General features: G+C 34.0%; 1 protein-coding gene across 2 annotated transcripts; it reads right to left on the bottom strand.

The window, feature by feature from the left end:
- Window positions 1–5,831: 5,831 nt before the first annotated feature.
- On the bottom strand, window positions 5,832–16,377 carry si:dkey-7n6.2. 2 transcript variants are annotated; one of them, XM_073940412.1, is made up of 4 exons: window positions 16,053–16,224; window positions 12,546–13,874; window positions 10,179–12,503; window positions 5,832–6,807 (listed from the first exon to the last, which is right to left on the bottom strand). In XM_073940412.1, the coding sequence occupies exons 3-4, from the start codon at window positions 10,327–10,329 to the stop codon at window positions 6,731–6,733; spliced, it is 228 nt and encodes a 75-aa protein (XP_073796513.1). In that variant the 5' UTR covers window positions 10,330–12,503; window positions 12,546–13,874; window positions 16,053–16,224; the 3' UTR covers window positions 5,832–6,730. The 2 variants fall into 2 exon arrangements, with proteins under 2 accessions (XP_073796513.1, NP_001186927.1); NM_001199998.2 differs by lacking the exon at window positions 12,546–13,874 and having other exon boundaries at window positions 10,179–10,356; window positions 16,053–16,377.
- Between the last annotated feature and the right edge of the window lie 782 nt (window positions 16,378–17,159).

Below are 17,159 nucleotides of genomic sequence, written 5' to 3'. Positions count from 1 at the left end.
TAATTTTGTCTAAAAAAAAAAAGATTATACCTATCCAGTTGATCTGAAATGCATCCCAGATCACCTTCTGAAGTGGTTTGAGCGATCGGGTTTATATCTGATCAGAATAAAACAAATGAAGTAACCAAACAGCCCCAAAAACACAGACGTGATGGGATTAGCGCCTTTTGCTGTCAGTATGCTTTTTGATTAAACTACATTGCTTTCATCAGCATTGGTTCGGCTGCACAAGGAGAATAACATCTTTATTCCGGGATTACCACTCTTAATAAATACACTTGCATATAAAGTAAATCGTACCTCAAAGCATTTACTGGGGCCCTGGAAATTTTGGGGCACATGCTCTGAATTCACTAAGAATTCACCAAGATGGGATGGCCTGTGTGGGGCCCAGCTAGGCTGGCCCGGCCCTCGTGGGGCCCACCTGGGCTGGCCCGCGAGGGGCCCACCTTGGCTGGGCTGGCCCGCGTGGGGCCCACCTGTGATGGCCCGCGTGAGGCCCACCTGGCTGGCCCATGGGATGGCCCACGTGAGGCCCACCTGGGCTAGCCAGTATTATTATTCATAATACTTCACATTTAAGTACATCAGTTTTCTTTTAACGTTTTAAGAACATTGCCATTTTTAATAAAATTTTAAAATCACATTTTAATTTAAACGTTGAAGTTTTATTTATCTTTATTTTTTCCTGTATAGGATATTGTTCAAACTATTTATTATGTTTAAAGTGGCTGACAATAATACATTTTCATAATAATACGATTTTATCTGTCACGTTTGTGAACTGTGCAGAGCTGTAGACGCTTATTTTAGGCCTATAACTATGTATTTCAATACCAGTCATTATAGAGACAAATTTTGTTTCTGAGGTGGTAAAAAAAAGTTTGAGAACCACTGCTCTACGGGATTCGAACTATACTGGCAATATATATTGAAAATAAATATACTATATTAATTATATAACAAATATATTATACAATATTAAATTACATAAAATAATTTAAAGGACAAATTCTTGACCTTTTGGCAGTGGTTCGAACCACCCGAACCCCCCTGGCTACGGGTATGAATATTGTCATAAAAATGCTTGTGACGCGAGAACTTCATGTCTTCGTGCTAGAGCAAACATCAAGACCAAGTTTTCTCGTCCTACTTCCATCCACTGTTTCTGCTCCACACACACATAACACACACACACACACACACATTCACCCAGTCAAGCAGTCAGTCGAGGCTGTCATGTGTGCCAGAGTCAAGCTGTCCTCCTTTTTGTTTAGCACTCTGTACTCGATCTCTCCGTCGAGCATCAGCAAGACTCCAGCCTGACCTTTGCCGGTAATCCTTATAAAACATAAATGCATGATATCTTCCCTCTCTCCGTTTCCCTCTCTCAGTCTGTCTGCATTAGACCACCTCACGGCCCTCATTACAAGCGTCCCACTGCCACCCCGATGTCACTGTCTAATTACAATCCCCCTTGATCTGGCGGATCGTGACGCGGGACCTGCAGCTCGCGCTCCGAGGGTCTTTTCCCCGCAGGCGGTGTTGCTGAGCCGCGCGGCCCGACAGCAGTGATGATGAGGCGGCGCTCGCGGCTCTCCCTCCCCGCCGACAGCCGGAGGATCATTAGTGGAGCAGCGGTTAACAAGCGGCGACAGGACAGCCAATATCACTTCCAGCCTGACTGACTGACACGCCGTGGGTGGCGACGAGAGGACAGGTGGGCACAAGTTCAGGAGGTTCAAACTCCACGGCAAGTTTTTTCCAAAGGGATTTTTTTTGTGTGTGTTATCATTTATTAATTAAGCAGCAAATTTATATGTCGAACTAGGCCTATGTATTGGAATTTGAGAAAAGGTTATTATGCTTAACTGAAAGCTAAAAGTAGTTGCTTATTATTTGGAATAAGGTTTATGGTGAGTGGAATAAAATGTATGATCGTGATATTTAATTTTATGTAGCCTAATTATTTTAAGTTCAGCAGTTGGATAGAAAAAAAATATTTATTTCAGTGTTTGTTTGTTTGTTTAGCATACCTGGTTTATTTAGCAACATTTATTCACTTTTTATTTAGGTAAACTATAAAAAAAATAACAAAGAATATGGGGCGAGGCAGTGGCGCAGTAGGTAGTGCTGTTGCCTTACAGCAAGAAGGTCGCTGGTTCGAACCTCGGCTCAGTTGTTGTTTCTGTGTGGAGTTTGCATGTTCTCCCTGCCTTCGCGTGGGTTTCCTCCGGGTGCTTCAATTTCCCCCACAGTCCAAAGACATGTGGTACAGGTAAAAGGTGTGAATGCGTGTGGATGTTTCCCAGAGATGGGTTGCGGCCGGAAGGGCATCCGTTGTGTAAAAACTTGCTGGATAAGTTGGCGGTTTATTCCGCTGTGGCGACCCTGAACTAATAAAGGGACTAAGCCGACAAGAAAATGAATGAATGAACAAAGAATATTATTTTATTTAGTTGTAAAGGATTTCTTCTAATTTTTATTTAGATTAAATAAATAAATAATAACCTGTATGATGTTTTCTACCAGAAGTAATGGTGTCAAGTTTCACATTGACCAAATAAATAAATAATAACACCAATAACAGGTAATCAGTGGTGTAAAGTAACTTACAAATATTCAAATTAATTGAGTAGTTTTTCTCAGAAATTGTACTTTACTAATGTGTACTTTTACTTTCCCGAGTAATAGTACTTTTACATAAGTATGAATTTTAGTACTCTTTCACTGCAGGTAATACATCTGAATTCAAAGGGTTTAGAAGCCACAGCTTTTTATGCATTAAATCATTATTGGCTATTATGAGTCATGTGAACAGAAGTCATAGACATCAAAGTCAACACAACTATTTGAGATTTAATAGTAAATGATGTGCTCCTCAAACAAAGTTTGTTTTCAGATGGCATAAGAAGACTTTTGAGTGTTTTTTGTCAAATCGCTATTCACTTTCATTACATGGAAAACAGCAGCAGGATTGGTGGTGAAAAAATGTACCACAAACAGCAACACAAGGGTGAGTATTGATTTTCAATTGAAAACTTTTGTGCTTATTTCAAGTTTTCATTAAAAAAAAGGTATTTACAGAAGCATATTTTCCTAATTATACAACAACAATGTATTCGAAAACATAAATCAATACATATTTTGGGAGGTTATTCACAGTATTTTATAAATTGTGGAGTGATTGAAAGACATTATGAAATATTCCCCTAAGTAAAAATTGTAATTCTTAATGTAATCAAATGGGAATTTACTGTGCTGTGATAACTATTAGGTTTTTTTTGTTTGTTTCTACCTTATTCTTATGTCTGTCTTGCTTTTTTCACAGATTTTCACATATTAAGCATATATTGTGGTGCATGTGCATATTCTCAAGTGTATGAGTGTGAATCAAATAAATAAAAGTGTGTGTGTGTGTGTGTGTGTGTGTGTGTGTGTGTGTGTGTGTGTGTGTGTGTGTGTGTGTGTGTGTGTGTGTGTGTGTGTGTGTTGATGCATATACATTACAACAAATTAAAAATCTAAAAACATCAGTGACAAACATTTGTCAACATTTTACTATAAATTATTCTTTTTAATTGCAACAACTATAATATAATCCAATATACTACATATTTCGGTCATTGTTTTGTTTTATAATACAAATTATCCTGATAAATAATGATCTTGATTGATAATTTTAAGATTAATATATTAAAATGAGCCAAATATAGGATAATTAATTAAAACTGTGATTAAAATAAAACAAATGATTAATGGAGCAAACTAGCTCATATCTAACTTTAAGATGAACAAGTTGATACTAACACACAAACAAAACTTTCATTTAAATTGAATGGGACTTTAAGGGCCGTGTTAACATGCTATAAACTAACATACATCTCTGCTGTTCACAATATCATAAGTGATCACTCAGATCCGCCACATGGACTCAGTGCTAGTGAAATTGGCAGAGATCTGTGAACTCCAGTGTGCTGCATGAAGCTGATTAATGATTAATGTGCGCCTCTGACACTTAAAAGGCAGAAAAGGTCAGCGGCTCCGGCTCTCAAAATACTCACAGAAATCACAGCGCAAATGACCACACTGTTCTGCACATATGCATTTCACTTCTTCAAGTTATATTTGAGAATAGATTCTCATTACGGACAAATTAATTGATAAATAATGTTATAAATTAAGTATAACATAAGAATGATTTTAAAAAGCTATGGGCTTAATCAATCAATCAATCAATCAATCAATCAATCTATCTATCTATCTATCTATCTATCTATCTATCTATCTATCTATCTATCTATCTATCTATCTATCTATCTATCTATCTATCTATCTATCTATCTATCTATCTATCTATCTATCTATCTATAGTATTTTAAACTACCTTGTGTCCAAATGAATTAATTAATATACATTGTTTAATATAAAGTAGTTATATACAAAAGGAGAAATATAACAATCTAAAATGGATGTTGTGCACTAACTTCATTGAGTCATTAGGTGGAGCTGCGTTTGTGTAAAGAAAAAAGATTTGTTAGTGAACAGCGCCATCTCCTGAAAGATCACTGTCTGAATATTTTTTTTTTTTAAAAATATTTAGCTGTAGGCAACTTACAAAAGTTTGTTTCATAAATATTAAATCAAATAATTAAATAGATTTAATAAAATAATTAAAAATGAATGCATTAAAACAACTAAAGTAAGCGCTGCAGAATATATTTTACATTTATTTTAAAAGTAATTTTTCAAACAATTATTTTAGCAAGCATGGTTATAGGTGATTGTTATATACAGACAATTTTAATGTGGCGATATCACTGGCCCATGAACATTTCCTGCTTGTTTTCAAACTATTTTGTAACTGTAAGGAGAGGCAATTTATTATTTAAAGATATATTGATCTTTTTATATTCTTGAAAGCTATGGAAATTAAAAGGAAATTCTTTAGGACCATTGTTATTGTTCACATAACTCAAAATGGTCTAGGGTTAGGGGAATTAGGCAAGTTATTGAATAATGATAGTTTGTTCTGTAGATTATCGAAAAAAAAAATATGTATAGCTTAAAGGGGCTAAAAATTTTGTCCTTAGAATAGTGTTTAAAAAATTAAAAGATGCTTTTATTCTAGCCGAAATAAAACAAGTAAGACTTCCTCCAGAAGAAAAAAAAATATTATCAGACATACTGTGAAAATTTCCTTGCTCTGTTAAACAACATTTGGAAAATATTTAAAAAAGAAGAAAAAAATTTGAAGGGGGCTAATAATTCTGACTTCAACTGTATATATATATATATATATATATATATATATATATATATATATATATATATATATATATATATATATATATATATATATATATATATATATATATATATATAAACCTCTAAATGTTGTTTGATATTTTATTCTAAAATTAGCCTTTTTCTCCGACTCTTAAGTGTAGGCTTAGAAATTTTACTTTTATAGTGATGAATAAGTTATTTTCATTGCCTTTAAAGTGAAATACTTGAACAAACGTACAGTAGGGGGCTGAGAAAAAAAAAAAAAAGGTAATTGCATCTGAACTCTTCATACTGTATATAAACACAATTATATATGATTATAATATAAACATTCTAATTTTAATTGTGCACACATTTAAGAGATTAAAAAACATTCCCATTAGTACAGAGCGTAACTAAATATAACATAACACACATATAAAATATTAAAATAAATATTAAATAATAAGTTAAATTAAAAATATGAATTAATGTATTACACTAATTTAATAAAATCTATTAAAAAATCTACATGGAGAAGCTTAAATAAACAATAGGAAACATTTTTTCCCAAACATTTCTTAAATTTATTCAAATATTTATGTACCCACAGATGAAAATATCATCACATATAATAATGCAAAATTGAGGACATAGAATTAACAACTGGAAGACAAAATATGGGCAGAGGTTTGGCAGGCTCTATTGAACACATTTTTAAAAGGGTTAATAGGCAGTGTCAGTCAGGACTTCAAATCAAGCTGGATTTCATAATGCGTAATATAAAACACTCAAGGAATTATCATCAGCACACACTGCAAATGGTCAGATCACAAATGACTAGTGCTCTGCGGGATGTGAACAGTTAAACACATATTCTGTCAGGTGCCATGCAAAACCATCATAAACTGTAGCTTTTTTTATGAATTCTGAGTGTTTAACAAAAATGCAGCACTTACAGATTATGTGAATATCAACATAAACCGAAGATATCAAAGACACAGCACTATTTATTATCAAAATCTGATATTACTATTACAACACTACATCTATAAAATGACAGTGTATTAAGTGCGTATTAGCTGCGCTACTCTGGCAGTTAATAAGTGAATCTGAAACCACAAGAGCAGTGAGTATTGTTCAATATCAGATCCTGTGATCTCCACCATTTGAATGTCTATTTCTGACCCAAATCCCCACCAGTCCATCTACCAAAACAACTAAAGTGAACTTCTAAGTAAAAGTCATACCTACTTCAGCAAAAGCAGCAATGGATTTATAAAAACCATTGTGCTGCGATTCGTAAGGCCCAGCCTTTCACATTAGCTTCCCCATAGCAAAGTCTCCTCCGTCTGGATCCATGAGGGAGAGGGATTCTCCGCTTGTTTCAGTATCAACCCCTCCATGCCTAAAATCTGCCACTAGAGGGGGTTTTCCTACTTTATTATTTCACTGAAGTCTTTTACGTGCCTTCACCATTAGCTTCTTCCTGCTTCGGTTCAGAATCAGTCGAGCGCTGGTCTTTCTCTTCATCATTCCCTGCATCCCAAAGAGGAAAAAATTAGAGAGTGTTGTTGGTGAAAGCACAAACAGAAATCACGATGTTTAAATAAAACAGTTTTAATGAAAATTAAAGTTTGTAAAGTTTTATGGCAAATGTTGGCATTGAAAAGCCAGATCTGAAAGTTTTAAAAAGGTTGAAGTCAGCAGAAGTCAATTATCACGATGCTAACATCGTATGTTTCTAGGATGTTTGTCATTCATTTAGCCTGTTAAACTGTGCTTTAGTTATACTGTTGTACTGTCACAAAAACAAATACCTCATATGTGTAATCATTACCTGGCAAAGCTCTTTCGGATTCTGATAAATGTTTGATTAACAACCGCGCTAGTCAAGACAGTGTGACAACATGAAGATGCTGGACTTTTAGAATGAAAAGTGAGCGGGGGAGAGGGGGTGTGTTTCAGGACATGGATTAGATCAAATTTAACAGGGAGGGAGGATAGTACATTTCCAAACACATGCTTTTTGTCAGGAATGCCCGTGCGGTCACTTATTCATCGATGAAAAATTACAATTTTCGTAATTGAAAAAAATAATAATTGCATAATGACTATCGGGAAAACTCCGGATCATAAATATTTGTATATACGTCCTCCACTGCAGCTTGGCAACAAGGTAGGCGACATCTAATGCAAATATCTATGACACGTTTCTAGCATGGTTATTACACTGTAAGCATGTATGTTGACAGCAAATATCTAGCATGAATTAGTACGCTAGCATGAATTAGCATGGTCTTAAAGTTAAACAACATTTGAGCTTGATGTCTGACAGTCAATTCAGTTCCTGGAGGGCCGCAACTCTGCACAGTTTAGTTCCAAGCCTAATTAAACACACCTGATCAACTTTAACTGATCAACTGAGTCCTCTACAGGTAAAGCTGCGGTCACACTAGAGTTTAAGCTTGCAAAATTCTGTAGTACGGCACTGCAAAAAGGGGCGTGACTAATCAAGGTGTTCAGACATTTAAGTGAGCGATTGGTCCATATTTAAAATTTCCGTCCAGAGAGGTCATGTTTTGATCCTCGATTGGTCTCACGCAGTCAAGTGATGCGATTTCACAGGTCAGAGTACACCAAGCTTGAACTTTGCAATGCGATACTTGTCACACAAGCTTGTATTTCCAGTCTTACACATTTGTGTGCGTATGAATGGAAGTCTATGGGGACAAAAAAGGTGTTTGAACTAAACTGTGCAGGGCTGTGGCCCTCCAGGAACTGAGATTGATACCCCTGTTCTAGTATGAAGCTAGCATGTATTGTAAGAGATATGAAGATTAACAGAAAAAGTTTTAATTAGTAATTTTGGACCCAAGGATTTATGGACTGCCTTTAGATGTTCAAAACATTTTTTGTTAAATTATCTGTTGACAGATGTTTGAGTCAAAAAATATTGTAAAATGTATTTCCTCTCTATATTGCACACACCTAAACATGAATGGTCGTAAATGACCATGATCCCTCTATGATGATTGGTATATTATTAATTTGATTTAGCATGGTGCTAACAGCATGTTGCTTAGAGTAGTTGCAAAGCTTTGCTAATGATATATGGATGGATAACAGTGAGATCAAAATGTCTTGAATTGGTGGATGTGTTAAATTTATTTCTAGAATTGGGGCTCTATTTTGACAGTCCATGCGCAGAGCGCAAAACGCAGGGTGCAAACGCTTTCAGGGCATGTCAGAACGCGTTTTTGCTAATTTAAGGACAGGAAAATCTGCTTTGCGCCGTGGCGCATGGTCTAAAAGGCTTGAGTTTATTTTCTTAATGAGTTATAGGTTTGTTTTGAGAATAAACCAATCAGAGTCTCATCTCCCATTCCCTTTAAGAGCCAGCAGCATCGTGCCAAGAGCGCATTCGCTATTTACAGGACACAAAATAAGTCTAAGTGGAAAAAATGAGCATTTCACTAGCAAACAGTTAACAGTTAACGTTTTTTTTTTTTTTTACATAAAACTGTTAAACAGAGCATCTACTGCGTGAGAATGAGAGATAATAGATGTACTTTCACATTCGCTCTTGGATGGGGAAACCTTTACGCACAGACATCAATTAGTCTATAAATAAATAATTTTGTTAGTTAAGCGCAAAGATTTGTTTCAAAACTATTTCTAAATTCAGTTCTAATTTCCAGCAAACGAATAAATGAACAACAATAACAAAATGTGCTCAAAAACCTGAGTTATATCCTAAAACACATGCTGTGCCCCATATGGTCTAAAACTTGACAGGTGGGCAAATCTAAGCTTGTTTTTAATAAAACAAATGTAAATATGGATATAATAAATAATACTGCTAATAATAATAACATTATACAAAAGCAAATTGTTATGAATGAACTGAAAAAGCCTCCCGAGATGAAGAAGACATAAAAGCAGTAATTTTTTCATATTTATGTAGGCTAGAAAATAATATGTTTTGTAATATTTTAATCCTTTATACTTATATCTAATATCTATTTGTATGATATCCTATATATATCCTTAATATTTAATTTTTTTCATATGTAAAGATATTTGCACTATTGCTCTCTTTTGCGTATCAAGCAGTGCGTAAGCGAGGCGCAACTCTGCGCCAGAGTTTAGACCGGGTTTGTTTTGGTCTAATGAAAAATATATTTTAGTTTCTCAAAATTGCAACGCGCCAGCAGTGCGCCTCCGAACGCCTTCCTTTTTAGCACAAATGAGCGCTAATGCATTTGTTATTTAAACAGCGTAGCGCAACGCCTCAAAATGACTACCAAAACCAAACTACCGACTACCAAAAGACTATTGCGATGTGCCTTGCGCCACATTGCGCCGGGTGTATGATAGGGCCCTTAATGTTCAAAGTATTAACACACTCCTAAAAGTCTACAGGATTGTTTTTGTCATTATAATAGTTGTTTTTACAAAACTGCAAGTCTGATCAGTTATAAAATATATAACATATACCGAGTTAGCATCTTAAATGTCTGACTCAAGTTTGGAGGTTGTAGCTTAAACACTGAAAAAAAGTTGTTTCAGAAAAAGCTTAAAGAGAATTCCAGCATGTTGGCTTTGTTAGGTCAAGATAACTAGCATATCTTCAATGCCCTATGGCAAAGCAGGCTGTTTAGCAGTAGCTGCTCTGCTTTTTTCCAGAAATGCCCTCAGCTAAAACAGGCCTATATTTGATAAAAACACATCAATGTTTGTCTTGAGCTAAAACTGTTGGGGGAAGCCACTAACATGCCCTCTAAAACCTCTAGTTTGCCCAAAGCAGGCGTGTCTAATATATTATTGATGGGCACCCTGCCTCTCAGTGCCATATTACATGACCGGCTCTCATGTTGTTTGTGATTAGTTAAGGAGACTGTAGTGACCTGGTTTGCCGATGCTGAGCTCAGACAGCGTTTGGGAGAGTCCGCTAGCGTCCAGCCCACCAGAGGATCCCAGGATGTCGTGTACAGCATTGCGTCTGCCGGTCCTTCCAGAGGCGATGAAGTCTTCATACGTCACCTCGACATCAGTCATATCTAACACGTTTCAACATAGCAGTGCCTGCCAAAGAGAGAGCTTTTATTTAAACGTGCTGTGACTTGGAGTTAATAGTCTTTCAACATAAAAATCCATGGTTTTAACCAGATTTGACCCTGAATATTTGCAGTTTTTAGCCAAAATTACACATTAGTGTCTTTTTAAGATATACAACCAATTAAAAACTTCAATTTGATTGCATTTCACATTGAGGTCATTTTGGATTTAATGACCATATTTAATACACCAATGGGGCTGAATTTTATTGGCATTTTGTTTGCCAATTGACAAATCACTGTAGCATAAAAAATGTATGTCTTTTTCTTTGAACAATAAAAAAGTGTTTCTTTTATTTATTGTTCTTTTATTTAGTTTAAAAAGAGTATAAAAGGGACAGTTCACCTATAAATGAAAGTTTACTCAAACTCAAGTGGTTCCAAACCTTTATGAATTGAACAGAAGTAAAGAGCACAACACTGTTCTTTGAGAGTCACACTTATACAGTATATACAGATATTAATATTTTATTAGTGGAGGTCTCAATTAAATTTTCAGAAAGTTCAATTAAATGATCATGCTATGTATTTTGGTTAATTTGTCGGGTGAACTGTCCCTTTAACGCACCATTTACACGGGGCGTCAGCGTCAACGCTTCCCATTCACTTTTAATGGTAACTTCAGGCGTTGCCAAACTGCATTGTGCATCCTGCATTGTGGATCCTGCATCAACTGCATTGGAAGCTTCAGCCAATCAGATCGCTTTATGCAAATACACCAGCTAGACAGTGGCCTATTCCTAACTGAATTTCATTGGTTGGCGCTGCTACGACGATCGCGTTAGCCCCAACTTCAGACACGCCTTCAGTCAAGCGTTGACGCTGAAGCCCTGTGTGAATGGGGCGTAAGAGCCACAGTTATGCATAGATATTAATATTTTGTTTATGTATGTCTCATTTAAATTTTCAGAAAGTTCAATTAAATGTTCATGTTATATATTTTGATTGCATTTGTGTGATAGAAAATATAAAAATGTATCATGATGCATGAAAATGTATTTTTTATAATGCAATTAATTTTTTTTTTTTTTTTTTTTTGACTTACTACTGGGCCACATGCAGGTTCCAAATTTTTGGGGGATTTGTGAAAGTTAAAAATATGAATTATGTTTTATTTTGTTATTTCATTAATTTATTTATTCATGGATTCATGTTTGTTTTCACTGGTCAGTCAAATTAGCAATTCCATTCAAACTGTCCAGATTTGCAGCAGAAATAGACATCTTTTAAAAACACTGAACATGTTTTTACTGATCCCAAAGCTCTGAATGCAATCCATAAATGTCAAACAACTGTTTCTATTACTAGTCAGCATTTGAACAAACCATTAGGAATCCCAAACAATGTAAAGATTACATGAGGTGGCATATAATCTGAGCTCAATAAGAGGATAAGCTTGGATGAGAGACTGTTTATTCAGTCTCACATCTGCGATCTCATGCATTTCTAAGTGATGCATTTCTAATTGAATCTATTCTTTTTTATGTTGTGTGAAAATAAAATGTGAATTAATTTTAATTTTAGAGTCCCCACTATACAATGCTATCCTGATATGTGTCATAATCATTATACAATGTTATTGCAATTTTAAATATATTTAGATATTCTGTGATACATTGCAACTTTAAATTATGCCCCCAAAGAAAACTTTGGCAATATCTGTTTTACCTTAACAGAAATACTTCTCTATTTGTTTATCTCATTATGGATTTATTGCTACATGGCAAAATGGGATTATTAAATAAATAAACTGACCAACAGTTTAATGAAAAACTGTCATAAATGTACGAGTCTTTTTCGGGATGCCACCATTTTTAGTTTACTAACTGCGTGCTGAAGGCAGGGTTTCTGCAGGTTTCACAAAGTTAAATTTAAGTGATTTTAAGACATTTTAAGACCATTATGAACACAATCTAGATGCTAAGATGCTAGATGCTAAGAAAGGGCTAGATGCTAAGAATGTTATTTGAATATCCCAGATAGAAAAGATTTTCACTTGCCCCATCAAAAATTATTACAATTTTATACATTTAACAATACAACAACAACAACAATAATCATAGTAGTAGTAGTAATAATAATAATAATAATAATAATAATAATAATAATAATAATCTTTGATTTTTTTTACATTTTCAAATGTATTTATTCACAAACTCTATAACTCTTACCAAGAATAGAACAAAACATAGCTGTCAATTACTTCAGTCTACAATAATAATTAAAAAAATAGGTCAGGTCAGTATCCTTAGCAGTAAATAAATAGAAAACTTTTTTTTAAGCAAATGTTACTGTAAGGAAAGTAAAAATAAATGCTATTTAAAAAAAAAAAAAAGTTTAATTGAGGTGGATTGTTGGTGGTGTAAATGGCCAGCTATCCATGAACAAAGGAAAATTAAAACTTTTTCAAAAAAGATTTAAGACCTACAACACAACATTTCAGTAGATTTAGGACTTTTTAAAACCTAAAATTTAGCTTTTGTGATTAAAGACATATAAGACCCCGTGGATATCCTGGAAGGTGACCGTGCTCACCTGAAAACACCACAAACTAGTGAACTGTAAAGAAATTAATTTTATACCAAATAGTATAATGAAATATTGGTGATTTATTATCAATTTGGGAATCCATGTAAATATCAAAACAGATGTGGCACAAATCTGCAAGATTATCTCGAATTTTGTTGAACTAATTATCAGGGATGGGATGTAAGGACGGTCTTCCCTGAGCTCACGGTTATATTTAGCTCATGTTATCATCTCAGCACAGTCATTCTGCCTTTAAAATGATGCCACTGTGTGGAGAAACACCCTAAAGGAGGTCATCATTACAGAGCTGATTCACTGTACTAAAATAAGAGGGAAATTTTTAAAAATAGTGTTGGATTTCGCATAAAATGCTCAATTCTTTTCCAAATGACTTTATGTAACGTGGCTATACCAAAACATGTACTATTTTTATTCTTTTTAAAGTTAAGTGAAATTAAATATAAACTACATTTATAAAGCAAAAAAATATATTTAATTTTATTGCCAAAGAAATATTTCTCATATTATTTTTATTTAGTTTTAATACTGTATTAAAATGTCAAACCAACACAAAAAGCAATACAAACTATAAAATGTATTTTTTTTTTATTAAATTAAATTAAACAGAGCAAAAACAAAGGGCAACGCAGCGGCACAGTGAGTAGCGCCGTAGCCTCACTGCAAATACAGTAGGTCACTGGTTTAAGCCTCGGCTGGGTCAGTTGGCATTCTTGTGTGGAGTTTGCATGTTCTCCCAGTGTTCGTGTGGGTTTCCTCCAGGTGCTCCCGTTTCCCCCACAAGTCCAAAGACATGCGGTACAGAAGAAGAAGTGTGTATGGATTTTTCCCAGTGTTAGGTTACTTGTGGCTGGAAGGGGATCCGCTGCGTAAAACATACTGTGTGCTGGATAGGTCGATGGTTCATTCTGCTCTGGCAACCCCAGATAAATAAAGGGACTGGGCCGAAAAGAAAATGAATAAATGAATGAAAAAAATACATATTTTTGAAATTGCAGGAAAAACTAATTAACTTACAATAAATGTAGTTTATTTTAGGTTGTTGCCTATAGGAAATACTGCTTTTTTGAATTACTGAATTACTTGAATTTCACTCAAAAAAATAAAACACAAAATAAAATAAAAAACATTTAAAACCACATAGACTTAATAAATAATGAAAAAGACAAAAATACAACTAAATTTAGTACAAGCCCCAGTGCTGGAAAACACACAAACACTCTCTCATTCACACACTACAGCCAATTGAGGTTTATCCAGGTCACTTATACTGCATGTTTTTGGTCTATGGGGGAAACCGGAGAACCTGGAGGAAACCCACATGAACATGAGGAGAACATGCCAACTCTACACAGAGTGTAGACTCTACACCTGGCCCAACCGGGACTAAAACTAGCGACCTTCTTGCTGAATAAGTTGAAGATAACTCAGCATTTTTACTGTAGAGCATACACCTTTTTACACAACAAAGAACAAGATAGTTGTTGAATGGTGTGGAGATAGCTGTGCCTGTTTTCTGTATAATATGCAGTTGAAGTCAGAATTATTAGCCCCCCTTTAAATTATAATTTTTTTTATTATTATTTCTCAAATGATGTTTAAAAGATCAAGGAAATTTTCACAGTATGTCTAATGTTTTTTTTTTCTTCTGGAGAAATTCTAAATTGTTTTACTTTGGCTAGTATAAAAGCAGTTTTTAATTTTTTAAAACCCATTTTAAGGTCAACTTTTTTTGTGTGTGTGATAGTCTACAGAACAAACTATTATTATACAATAATTTGTCTATTTACTCTAACCTGCCTAGTTAACCTGGTTAAGCCTTTAAATATCACTTTAAGCTGTAAAAAAGCACGTTTGTTAAAAAATATCCAATAAAATATTATTTACTGTCATTATGGCAAAGATCAAATAAATCATTTATTAGAAACTAGTTATTAAAACGATTATATTTAGAAATGTGTTGAAAAAAATCTTCTCTCCGTTAAACAAAAATTGGAGAAAAAATAAGCAGGGGGGCTAATAATTCTGACTTCAACTGTAGGTATCCCAATTACTTGCATGCAAAAGTAATGTATTAAAATATTAATATTTAATATTATTTCAAATGAACACTGAATTTTATTCTAGCAAATTTAGGGCTTTTCTGTCTGTAATACAGATATACGAGTGCAATACATATTTTGTTGCTCAGCGAACACTGAATTTTAACATAAGCAAATTTGAATCCAAATGCAAAGCAAATGCAAATAAAGTGTCTACTTCAATGTTTCAATAACTTGTCAAAATGTAATAGCAATACATGGGCGAAACAACTTTCCATTATCATTCAGCACAATATATACTGTATTGATGTAAAAATAAAACATTTACTCTAACCTCAACTTTAAAGAATAATTAGTCATCATATTAAATTGTATTATATTTTAAACATTTAAAAAGTTCTTGCTGACAAAAGAATGAAACTAGTTTGAAGGATGGTGGAAAAAAACAGAATACATTAAATTTTTGGGGGCTCAATTGTAAACCTTTTAAAAAATCTATCAAATATGATTGCTATAAAAACATTGCTGCACTGACTAAATGCTCTTATATAAAATCATAGATTTTTTTTTACTGCAACATTGATTTCCACAAGTCAAATCTATTCATCATCCTCACAATAAAGGCAAACTGAAACAACATCAATGATATTGAACAAAAAAGCTAGGTTTGCCTTAATTTAACTCAAGTTCTGCACGTTTATTCCACACAACCATGACCAAAAACTGTAAACTAGAGCATAAATTTAATAGTTTATATCACGTAAAAATGAATAAAACATAAATGTACTGCGGCTACCCGGTGTCGTCCTTGATGTCACGTGTACTCGATTTATAACATCATATCAAAACACATAGCCTAGCATATCATACCCACATGACATATCTAGACATGACAGCTACAAGTGGCCATCCCAGTGGAGAAATTCTTACATTTACAGTCCAGCACACGGCGTTTAAGCTCATATCAATGAAACGGTTATATAAAACCGACAAGGTAACACAGAAGCTAATGAAACAGGCGGGCGACCGTCTAAAATGATATACCCAGAAAGCCGAACGAGTCCGCAAATTGTACCTGTTTTAGGCTGGACGTTTTTCCTATAATTGTCACTGCTGTACAGTTTTGTCGCTCCGGTTTACTTCAGTTGGATGCGACGGTGGCGGTGCTGCTGCTGCTTCAGTCCATGAGTCTGCAAGAGAAGATAGAGATGACGTATGCGCGTAACCGGGCGATGCTGATATGCGAGGATTATCCAAAACCATTCTATCTGCTTATGCCCAGTAATGCCGAGGAGTTTGATTCATTTCAGTGACTCGAATCTTTTGAACTTGTTCACTGATTCGCTCAGTAAGGGCTCTGCCTCTGCACACACTCGCACTTGTCTACTTGCATGACGTATTTCCTGTATTTGGCACAACTTTTAACACACTATAAAATTCTTCATAAAATATATCTAGTGAATAGTACTTTGGCAAAGTATTTGGAGGTTGATAGTTCATGCACATTTTGTAAAACTGAAGACGAAACGCTGATTCACATTTTTTTTTTCAATGTGAAAACACAAAAAGCATTTGGAATAGCTTATATCTCCATATAGGTAATTATTGCTTTTTCCAGACCCTTTAAACTATACAAGATATTATTTGTTACTATAAAAGTAAAACTGATTTATCAGAGAACTACATTATTACCTTTTTTATTTTGTATGGAAAGTATTATCACAAACAAAAATTATTCAATTCGCAGCCTTCTTTTTCACATTTTTTAATTTAAATTGATGTTTTTATTAAATCTCTTAGACTGGTTAATAACAAGAAAAGTGATAGATTCTTAGATTATTTTGACAATTATTTTAGAAAAATTAACAGGGTATGAATGTATCGTTATTTTTTTCTTTTACTTTTCTTTGCTTTTGTTTCTCTCTTTATTTTATTTTTTATTTTTTTATGTGTGTTTATATTTTTAACCTGATCTGTTATTATCATTGTTACTATCATTGTGTTTTTGTGTGTGTGTGTGTGTGTAAAATTGGATTGTCTATGTTTGTTATTAATTAATTAAATAATATATAAATAATTTGAACACACTAAAAATTATGTTTTGAAAAAAGTTATGGTTTATTGAGCTTTATAATTTGTACTTTAAAATAAATATTATCTACAGTCACATTACAAATTAATT

This window comes from Danio rerio, chromosome 24, assembly GCF_049306965.1.
Source record: "Danio rerio strain Tuebingen ecotype United States chromosome 24, GRCz12tu, whole genome shotgun sequence".
Taxonomy (NCBI): Eukaryota; Metazoa; Chordata; class Actinopteri; order Cypriniformes; family Danionidae; genus Danio; species Danio rerio.
The sequence above is the reverse complement of the archived record's forward strand: the minus strand, read 5'-3'. Positions and strand labels throughout refer to the sequence as shown.